This window comes from Silene latifolia, chromosome 5 (genome assembly GCF_048544455.1).
Source record: "Silene latifolia isolate original U9 population chromosome 5, ASM4854445v1, whole genome shotgun sequence".
Classification (NCBI taxonomy): Eukaryota; Viridiplantae; Streptophyta; class Magnoliopsida; order Caryophyllales; family Caryophyllaceae; genus Silene; species Silene latifolia.
The window spans coordinates 38,242,625-38,253,881 of NC_133530.1; the positions used below are offsets into that span (position 1 = coordinate 38,242,625).

At 37.1% G+C, this 11,257-nt stretch overlaps 2 protein-coding genes across 2 annotated transcripts; one reads left to right on the top strand and one right to left on the bottom strand.

Moving 5' to 3' along the window:
* Nucleotides 1-914: 914 nt before the first annotated feature.
* LOC141657282 (putative auxin efflux carrier component 1c) lies at nt 915-4,897 on the bottom strand. The gene is made up of 6 exons (XM_074464458.1): nt 3,389-4,897; nt 2,511-2,778; nt 2,269-2,354; nt 1,783-1,940; nt 1,606-1,682; nt 915-1,266 (listed from the first exon to the last, which is right to left on the bottom strand). The coding sequence occupies exons 1-6, from the start codon at nt 4,542-4,544 to the stop codon at nt 1,200-1,202; spliced, it is 1,812 nt and encodes a 603-aa protein (XP_074320559.1). The 5' UTR covers nt 4,545-4,897; the 3' UTR covers nt 915-1,199.
* A 2,200-nt stretch (nt 4,898-7,097) lies between these two features.
* Nucleotides 7,098-9,934, top strand: LOC141655239 (uncharacterized). Its single transcript, XM_074462328.1, has 3 exons — nt 7,098-7,634; nt 7,731-8,039; nt 8,639-9,934. Exons 1-3 carry the CDS (start codon nt 7,098-7,100, stop codon nt 9,932-9,934), a joined length of 2,142 nt encoding a protein of 713 aa, XP_074318429.1.
* The last annotated feature ends 1,323 nt before the right edge of the window (nt 9,935-11,257 follow it).

The window sequence follows — 11,257 nt, forward strand, 5'->3', positions numbered from 1 at the left end:
AGACAAAACAGAATGCTACTCCCTAGACACTTTGCTTTTGTCTTATCTACCCCCACATGAGTTGTATTTGGCCCGTCGCAAGCTTGCGACGGATATGTCCGTCACAAATGAGAATTTGTGCTATAACTTAGTTTCATCTATAACTTAAAAAACTTTTAATCGAGATAGATCTCTAATACTTTTCAAAAAGATGATTGTTACACAATTAAATTAATTTAAAATGTGATTTTCCACTTTCCAGTATGATCAATGAAAAGCAAATGTGATTAACATGAGTAATTTGAAAAGGTAGAAGAAATATACAGTAAAAGCTATGCGGCAGGAATAATCAACAGTAAATTGTCTGCTTAGATTACGATGTGACGACAATTAAACACATTAATTAATATAATTAATTACGTACCTAAACAATACTCAATGCCATAAAATTAGTCACAACTCAGAAAAGTAGTAGGTCCTTTTTAGTGCTTTACACAGTTGGGTTACATGAAACCTGCATGCTTTTATTCAGAAAATCTCAGATAATACGATTTATAGTACGTTTATTATGTTACCCTAATCATTCTTGCCTCCTTTATCGCTACTATCTTCACCAGTTTTTTTTTTTTTTTTTGAGTTCAATGTATCTTCACTAGTAACATGGCTTTCGTCGTTGCACAAATTTTACTACACTGACTACTAACGTTTTAAGGAAGACTAGCTAATTTTTAGTCATATTAGTAAGGGTTTGATTTTTATTGCGTTTTAAAGTTTAATTTACTTCAAGATGCGCCACTAAATCTGATCAAGTTTAGGTGTAAAACCGTACCAGTCAATTTAAATTTCACTAACATGTCTACACTATCGACCAAAACACCATATTGACTACTTGAAAATTTCTTATGTTAGCTAATAACATTAGATTATTAAGCCTCTTATTTAGAAAAGTCGAGTTTCATTTCATTACTTCTGCAATACCAACAAAATAGCCGATTTTACGACTGATGAACCGTATACATGTGTCTCGTACTAGCTTGGCTAAGAGTTAATTCCACTAAAAAAACTACCCATCACATAATTACCATCTACCAAGGTAAAATACATAGAGATTCCAAATCAAAATAAAAAGAGACACTGAAAAGTCAAGGAATCTACTGATGATAAATCCAAATGTTAGCTGGCTTTAGCTTTCCCTACTGCAGCATGCATTTCTGATTTCTTCAAAGTCCCAGCAATATGTAATACACCAATGTTATTGGTAATGCTATCAGCATTCCAAATATTACCCTGCATTAAAATTTACTGCATCAATAACATTTATCTACATGCCTTCCCGAGTAGGCGGTACTGAATCACGTTATAAAAGTTTTGAGAGTAGTCGCATTGTGAGGCGGTATTGATTGCCGTGAAAATATTGATACTAGGGCACGTGTTATGAGTCGGAGATCAAGGCGTTTTAACTTTTGTTAACAAATAGGTGTTTAAAGGCCGATTTTTTAATTCTAATTGGTTTTGAACAGAAGCGATGAGGACCGACTCAGCGACTCTACATAACTTTTACCAACTAATACATTCGCTTAACAAATGAACTAAGATTAAAGAGTATGGAAGGATAAGAGTTAGTACGCTGTGCTGAGAATATCAGGATGAACACCGTATTCCTTGGCAAAGACGAAAGGTACAATTCCTTGGGGCAGAGCAGCCTGAAAATGATGCACCAACATTATATTCAAGTAAAGAAAAGCATACACCGTTAACTAATAAGATATTAATAACGTAAGAATCTTGATGAAGCTATTGTACCTGAACGATACCAATGTGTAAGAGCGTCCCCCTCAACCCGACAGCAATTGAAGCAGCAGCCATGACAGCTGGGCCTGTGATGAATCGCACTAGCGCTGCAAAGGCAGCTACTGAATTCCCACAAGCAATGATTCTGGGTTGAAGTGCCATGAACAAACCTGCAAATACCACACATCATATTGGATTCTGATTGAGCCTCATAAAGATTACACCAGCCAAACAACCCGAATTATTCCTGAATATAAGAGCTCAAGGTATCCCGGAACTGGAATTGACGTAATTTTAAACCATTCAACCCAAAACTAAGTAATTTAGTTAGGACCTTATGCTTTGGGACGATCTAACTATCTAAGTCATACACAATTCACTTTACACCTAAATTAAACCCTACATGAATAACCGGTTTGATACTTGTGAATCTCAGTAACTAACTGAACCAGATCAAATTCACAGTACTTGTAAAACATTATCAGGAAAGTTGCTTACCAAGACTAAACATGGCCATTCCAAGACCAGCATCAGAGAGGATTTTGATTGAGGCAGCTACTATAGCAGGCATTTCAACATGCCACCTTCATATACAAAATCGGAAACAGCATTAGAATATCAAACTTTCATCGTAAAAGTACCAACATTTGCTTCAATTTCATTACTCAGCCTAACTTTATACCAAATCTGAAGCCATATCCTATGTCAAGATTGAATAAAGTCAGAGGGAACTCACGAACCTGAACGAGACTAAGGACCAGGTAAGGCCGATGAGACTAGAGTACGTGTTTGGGTTCCGGATAAGCTTCCTCCAGACCATGATTAGAATGAGCCTTGTCATCACACTGGCAGGGGGCATGGCAGTGGGTTTTGGTTCACCAAGGGGTTTGGCCTTAGGCCGAAGTTCAGTCGTGGAGCTCGATCCCAGCTTAGACAAGGTAGGGCCCTCTTGCCCCCCATCAGTCCTGTCTCGGAAGCTGAATTCATCCCTTCCATAATCATCATAATCTACATTCATCGTACCGACATAAACCCAAGATTAAAACAAAATTAGCCAGGGATTAACAAATATTAACTGCACAGTAATGACAAATAAAGCCAAAAAATCATGCTTCTGAAATCCTGGACATTGTGGATAGAAAAATGAATTTTACTTTAAAATATTAAGTATCACCCCAGACAATCTCACCAAACCCACCACATTTTGTGGAGAGATGACAGGGATGTCCATAATCAACAGTACAGTTGAGTAAAATCCAAAACATCACAAAAAAACTCCAAGATCAATATAGGTAACATCAATTTCATTAAAATAATACATCAAAATCACATGAAATCAATCCCAAACATCTCTCATTTTTTTGATGACAGCAACAAATAAATCAACTTGACAAACATACAAACTTGATCGTCATATATGAAACAGTTCTCAACATTATACCACTAAATCGCTTTAATCGTATGCATAAAATCGTCTCATATAAACTTTAACATAAGGAACATACTTTTGAAACATCTCACAAGTAAAGTCAAATATTAGTCTAAAAAATGTACATAAATCAAACATGAGGACATTAAATAAAACAAAAGTGGTGCACACAAAAGTAAAAGAGCAAACCTTTAGAGTTAGCCACTCCACCAAGATCATGACCATAATCATTACCACCAGTAGGAGCAGCAGCACCACCTCTGAACACATGAAGACCACCTTCTGACACAGGAGATGCACTTGAACTCCATACAAACATATGAATATCCTTCTCACCACCACCACCATTACCACCACCCTTCTTCTTCGCTCCCGGACCCGCTGCAGGCGAAAAGATCCCGGCTTTCGGCGGGGCCGGGTACCCAGCACCACTTACATTCACCCCTTTAGACCCAGCAACACCACCAACACCACTTTCCTCATCAAATCCCAAATTTCCAAAATTAGAAGTTCTAGGACTAACCCCATTACTCAAACCTTTACCATTCACAAAGGAGTAAAAATCATTATGGTTAAAACTAGACCCTCTTGGGGTCTGATTCCTTGAAGATTGCAGTGAATAAATCTCAGCATTTGTCAAATTAGATGGTCTAGGAGTCATATTATTCCTAGTCATTCCATGAGAATTCCTAGAGAAAATATCTGATCTAGAACTAGCAGATTTCCTTACTTTAACATGTAATTTACCATCTTCACCGATTTCGGCATGAGTTTCCAAACACTCCTTACCATCTAATGAAATAATATCAGAATCAACTTTAAATGAAACAATACTAGCAGCAGTATCAGGAAATTGTTCAGAAATTAACAATTTAGCGCCTCGATATTCAAACAGAAACAGCATAATTGTGTACCAAATTATACACTGTAACACCACAATTTGCACCATTAAAGTACCAGAATCATCACCATACATACCCTTAAGTAAAGGTATACCCATAACAAGAGTATTTGGCAAAGTTGATAGCGAAAATAATGTAATAGACCATTCTAATGAACCTTTTGAACTTAATCTAGACCATAATGATAAGATTATCAAGACAATAACTTTCTGTAAACTGTCTGCTGCAATGAACCTGTAGTTCATAGCATAAGGATTGTTTGTTGAAATGAAGTGAAATGAAAGAAGTGGTACAGCAAATAATGCAACAAATCTGTTTATCCCTGAACATTGATCTGGGGTAAATATTTTCCACCATTTTACTGAACCATATGCTAGTATCATAGCAACATACAGTGGTAAAACTGCTGTCATAACATGGTAAAAATCTAGTAAAGTTATCATCTTTGGGTGATTTTTGGTGAAATAAAATATGGGTTTTTCTGGGTTTTTTTGAGTAGTGGGTAAAAATGAGAAGTTAGAAAAATTTACTCTGTTTTTATAAGGGTTTTTGGAGGGTTTTTTGGAAAGAAAGTTAACCCATTGGGTAATTTTTTTGGGGAAGAAAGATTGGAGGCGTGTTTAAGAAGAGGTGTGTCTGTGTACAGTGTACACTGGGCTCAAGAAGAAGAGGGAATGCAGAAGGGAGAGAAAGAGTGGAGAGTGAAAATGATGGTGTTAAGAAGAAAAAAGGAAAGTGGAGGTACTATGGTCTAGGAGTTGTATTATGGCTGTCCATTAAATGGCAGACAAAGTGTGACCTCTTTTTGCATTCTTTTCTTATTTAAGATCTTCTCCATTTCGTTCTCGGTTTATATCTTTCGGTTTATTCTTATTACAGATTTTCATTTGTGATGGACATTTTTCGTCACAAGCTTGTGACCTTTTATAAGTAACAAGTGGGAGAGGGATTGTGAGAGGTCACAAACGAAACTTATTGACTCTCGATAGTTTGGATTTTCTTCGAAATGATTAAAGAGTCAATTGTTTGGTGAGATGTTGAAGACAAAATGCTTCAAAATTGTTCTATTAAAAGAAATGAAAAGAAAAAAAAATGGAGACGACAAGTAATTATTTTTTTTAGGATCAATTAGTAAATTTCATATATAAAAAGGGTTTATCACAAAATACGTGGTAAGGTGAATAGGTGATCGACTGATCGTATGTACAATATTCATTGCCCGATCATTGTGACTTTGTGGTAACAAACTAACAACTCATAGAACTGTTTTCGAAGAAAAATTCTTGGGTTCTCCGGGAGGACAATAAATGCGTTCTCCTTAGCCAATAAGAAGCTTCATTTCCATTAAAAAATATATAAATGTAAAGGTAAATATAGGAAATACTAGAAATGCAAGCTTTTTATTGGCTAAGGAGGACGCATTTATTGTACACCCGGAGGACCCGAGAATTTTTCGTTTTCGAGTAACTAAAAATGATAATTGGATCGAAATGAATGCTATTTTTAACTGATTTACTTTGGAGTATGTTTTTTTGAGAGAAGATCTCTCAATAAGTTTATTGGGAGATTATTATACAATTTTAAAAAAAAGTTGTACTAAATGTAGTAAAATAGGTACAAATTATGATTAAAGGTAAAATGGGTACATTTATTATGTAAATAGGTACGAAACTACTTTGTCACGATCAACAACAAAAGGGTCACGAAATACAAATAAAAGGGTACGGAAGACTGACCTCTCAATAACTTATTGAAAGACCGTCTATCCTAAGTTTTACTGTTATCCCGTTTGTTCCACAATAAGTTTCATTTCCGATGTTTTTTTGTCTTATTCAGTGAATTATGGAGAGAAAAAGGATAGACAAGTATGCATATAGACATAAGTCTCAAATGTAAACATAAATCATGTTTAAAATACAATCATGTTTAAAATAGAGGAAATATTATAGTAATAAAAACCCGTAATGTTATTTTCACAACACAAAAGTGAACTGCAATTTATAATTAAAGAAATTATGATTATAGTGTTTGAAAGTATCTCCATAGATTCAAAGCTGGTGAAATCTGGCCTCATTATTTCCTATACATCATGAGTTGAACATGAGCACTTTTGTTTACACTTTACAGTGGTGGTTATTGCTAGGTCTTGCTATATGTTGTCGACATATTACTAATTATCGTCGACAATTAATGTAAATTTCCAAGTTTGCCCTCTATAACATAACTCCATATCCGTCTCACTAAAATGCAATTTCCGTCTCACTAAAACACAAGTCACCGTCTCACTAAAATATTTCAAACAAAAAAAAAAAGACGGCTTTTCAAAAAAAAAAAAAAAAGAGCGGTATTTGTAATTAACAACATGAACGGGAACGATTTTAACAACGATTCCAACAATGAAGCTAGTAACGAGGTGAGTTTACGATTTAGTTTTGTCTAAAATTTATGTTTTATTATCGATTGAATCCCGAATTAGGATAGATGCCTTGATTGTAGACGGAATTATGATAGAATTCGTGACGGATTAAGTTAAAAGTGCAATCGAAAAAAAAAAAAAAAAAAAGACGAAATGGGCTGGACGAAGAGAATTTTCGTCCAGACCTGGTGTTGGACGAAAAATTCTTTCGTCCAGTATGGGCTTCGTCCAACACCAGGCCCAATACGTGTATTTTTTTTTCTATTTTTTTTCCGTCTTATATATTTTTTTTAAAAAAAAATTTTCCGACTCGTTTTGTATAAAACAATTAAAATAATTAATTCCCGTATTTGTATTATATTTTTTTTATTTTTTATTTTTTCCGACTCGTTTTGTATAAAACAATTAAAATAATTATTTACCGTCTTTATATTATATTTTTTTCTTTATTTTTTCCGACTCGTTTTGTATAAAACAATTAAAAAAAATTAATTACCGTCTTTGTATTATATTTTTTTTATTTTTTATTTTTTCCGACTCGTTTCGTAGAAAATAATTAATTATTAACTAATTTATCGAAATGCGTGCGCAGGTGAATAACGATGGAGACGGTATTGATTACTCAGATCATTTTACGACTACCATGTTCTTTGCATCAAGTATGGAAGCGTTTAATTGGGCATATGAGATTGGACTCCGACTCGGGTTTGGTATAAAAAGAGCAAGCAACAAGAGAGTTGGTCGTAACACGAATTTCAGACAAGATTATTTTGTTTGTCGGATGGGTGGAAGAGGTCCCGTAAATAAGGATGTCGATTCTTTAATGAGGGGTAACACGGGTACCGCGTGGTGCAAATGCAAATTTTCAATGAAAGTTGTTGAATTACAAGAGAATAAGTGGAAGCTTGTCATGAGATCCGGGTTTCATAATCATGCTTTAACGTTGTATTGTGACGGCGACAGATACTTTGCAAAGTTTGATGAAGAGGAGTTGGCTTATATCGATGCCCAAGTTAGAGCTCACGTTAGACCGACAATTATTAGTGCGGGTTTGTATCAGCGGAATCCGGAAAAGTCAAGACCTAATCGGCGACAAATCTACAATCGTTCTCAGAAAGTAAGGGCCGAGGAAAGAGATGGGAGAAACCCGACAACAAGATGCTAGCACTTGCGGTTCAAAGATAAGTACGTTCATTATTGGGTCACTGATCAGGAGACCGATGAGCTAACCCACGTGTTCATGGCTCATCCAGAAGCCGTTAAGATGTTTCGATCATACTATTATGTGGTACTGATCGATTCCACGTACAGGACAAATTTATACCGTCTTCCGCTTGTTGAGATGGTTGGAGTCACACCCGTCGGGAAGAGCTTTGTCATCGCGTATGCTCTTGTGAAGCATGAGTCCGAGGATGGATATATGTGGGTCTTACGGAAACTGAAGGCCCTTCTCAATGATGCCGTTCAACCTAATGCTATTGTTACTGATTGCGAGGCCGGTTTGTTGAACGCGATTCCCATTGTTTTTCCAGATTCGTCCCACTTGCTATGTCTTTGGCATATACTCCCTCCGTACCACACCAAAGGTAACGTAGGGAAAATTGGAGTATTTAAGAAAAAGTGGAAAAAGTAAGGGTAAAAAGGGAAAAAATAGGTGGGGTATGTAATTGTGGGTTTAATTGTGGGTTGGTAGGTGGGGTATGTAATGGCATTTTGTGTAAATATCAAATGGGTATAAGGATAACATGGTAATGTTGTGGGCCAAATAAGGAATGTTACCTTTGGTGTGGTACGTCCGTTTATAGTAAGCGTTACCTTTGGTCTGGTACGGAGGGAGTATATTCTAACGTGGAGACGAAAGCACTTGATATCACGGGTCGGGATAGTTGGGCTAAGCACATAACTTGTAACTTGTTTGAAGCGGTTGTCGAGGCGGAGACCGAAGATAAGTTTAATGTGGCGTGGGGCAATTTGGCAAGGCAATGGGCGGGAGTGGCGGCTTATATTGAGAGGCAATGGTTCCCGCACTTGGAAAAATGGGCCAAGTATAGAACGAACAAGATAACTCATTTTGAGAACACTTCCACATCCTGGGTTGAGTCGGCTCATGCGAATTTGAAGAGATGGTTGAATAACGCGAAACTGGCCATTGATAGCATCTGGATTCGGTTTCATTCTTTGATGGAAACGCAACATGTTGAGATCCGACACTCGTTGGAGTTATCTAGATCGAGGCAGTTGACGTGGATTCAGCGATTATTTTCCAGACTTTCTTATAAAATATCAAAGAATGCCATCATTGAATTGCGTGAAGAATTCGAAAGAGGTGCCAAGATGACGGAAGATTCCTTGATGATCGATTGCGGTTGTGTAAAGGCTACTACACTTGGTTTGTTATGTGCTTGTTCACTTCATCGCATTGCTAGAAACGGTTCTCGGGTCCCTGTTGATGTGTTACATGCATTTTGGAGGAAGTTGGAGTACGATGGTTCCGAGGCAATGCCGGCTTGTGACGAGTCTCGATTGGAGGAGTTATTCGATGAAATTCGGAATGCAGATCTGAGTATGAGATCATCCATGTTCGATGCCCTTTACTCTCAGATACATCCGGATGAGGAGGATGTAAACGAGCCTCGGGTGAACGAGAACCCTAGAGGACGTCCGAGTAGGGGAACTCGTAGAGAGCCGTCCGCCGTTGAGCATGCACGAGTTCGGGTTCGAGTAGGCAGAGCTACACCCCAAAGAAACTCGTCTTCCCAACGAACTCCGTCTAGTACCCCCCGTTACACTCCGACGGTTCCTGTTACTCCGTCTACTACTCCCCGTTCCACTCCGACGGTTCGTTTTACTCCGTCTAGTACCCCCCGATCCACTCAAACGGGCCCCGGTACACCGTCTACCACTGCTACCACGAGTACGGGGAGTTTCGGCACATCGCATTGCGCACCTCTTGAGGTAGACTACACTATTGGTCATTCGAGGTACTTTCCTTATCTTGACTTTTTGCCTTTCTGGTTTACGGAGTACCTAGAAGCGTGGTATAATCCTTCCGGAGACGGTCATTGTGGTTTCCGAGTTCTCTCACATGCTGTTCGGGGTGACCAATCTCATTTCACGATGGCTAGAATAGATTTACTTAGGAAAATCCGTAGTCCCCTTTACCGTGATCATATTTATGGCCCAGTGAGATTTGATGCGGAGGTAGCTAGAATTACATTTATGGATCAGATACCTTGTGGCTCGGGTCATTGGATGGACAGTTTCGATCTATATGGTTATGCTACGATGTCCAATTGGGTGATATGTTGTATTTCTTCATGGGACGATCAAGTAGGTCAACGACATTGGAATGGTAGTCATACTTATTTGCCTTTACGAGCCCCCCCCGGAGTACGTACCCCATATGGTGTCTTATGAGTATTACATGCGGGAAACCACTATCTGAGGCTCCGGGTACGCCCCTTGTCACCTATGCCTCCAATAGCCCATTGTTGGGTACATGATGAAAGTGTAGCTCATTATAGTGGCATGTATCGACATCAGCTATCTTTATGGCGCAGTTTCGAGACCGGATCTTAGCTTTTTTTTATTTATCCGAATATTGTACCTTATATTTTATTTATCCAATTATTGTAGTTTATAATTTATTTATCCGATTAAATGTCTTGGGTAATTTAATTTAATATGCAACGAAATTTAATTAAATGACTTAAAACGTAATTTAATTAAAACAATCCTTAAAACATAATTTCACATAATTTAATTAAAACATTCCTTAATTTGAAATACAACGACATTACATAAACCACTTAAAACATAATTAAAACATAACTAAACCCCAACCCTCAAACCCCAAACCCTAAACCCTAAACCCTAAACCCCAAACCTCAAACCCTAAACCCCAAACCTCAAACCCTAAACCCATACAACGATATTAAATAAAACATAACATAATTAAACCACTATCGAACTTAATTATCTTCCGATGATGAAGATGACGATTCCTTATCTTCTTCATGATCTTGAACCTCAATTTCTTCAGGTTGGGTAGCCATATATTGAGTCAACAAATCATTGATGTAGAGATAAACATATCCTAGGTTCATCACTCTACCGGCACATAAGTCTGATAGTCTTGGGTAATCGATCACGGTGAGGATGCGCTCAAAATATGTAAAGAGATCACTTCTTAACCTCCGAAACTCCCACATCTTCTCGTTTACTGCTTCATCAGAAACAACCTCATCTCTAACTGCTGGAGTTAGAACATGATCCGGGTTTCCGGTTAAAATTATACAAAGGCTACCAATTGAAGGCTCTTCAAGCATGTGCCATACAGTGGCACTGGGAACCACTAATTTAAGACGAGAAATTAGAACTGGTAAATTTTGAACAATTAGATCGATTCTGCCTTGATAACCTCTGATTTTTTGAGTATTTATGAGAACCATTTTAGTATTGTAGTGAGTGAATAGGATTGGATGTTGTGATTGAAATTGACATAGAATGACCTATTTATAAGCTATTAACTATAACGGCTATTTTTTATTGCAACGGCTATTTTCAATTATAACGGTTAATTTTGAATTGTAACAGTTATATTTGAATTATAACGGTTATATTTGATTTATAACGGTTATTTTGAATTATAACGGTTATTTTTGAATTGTAACAGTTATTTTTGAACTGTAACGGTTATTTTTCCTATATAAACATCTACATATTCTTGTGTTTTTTCAC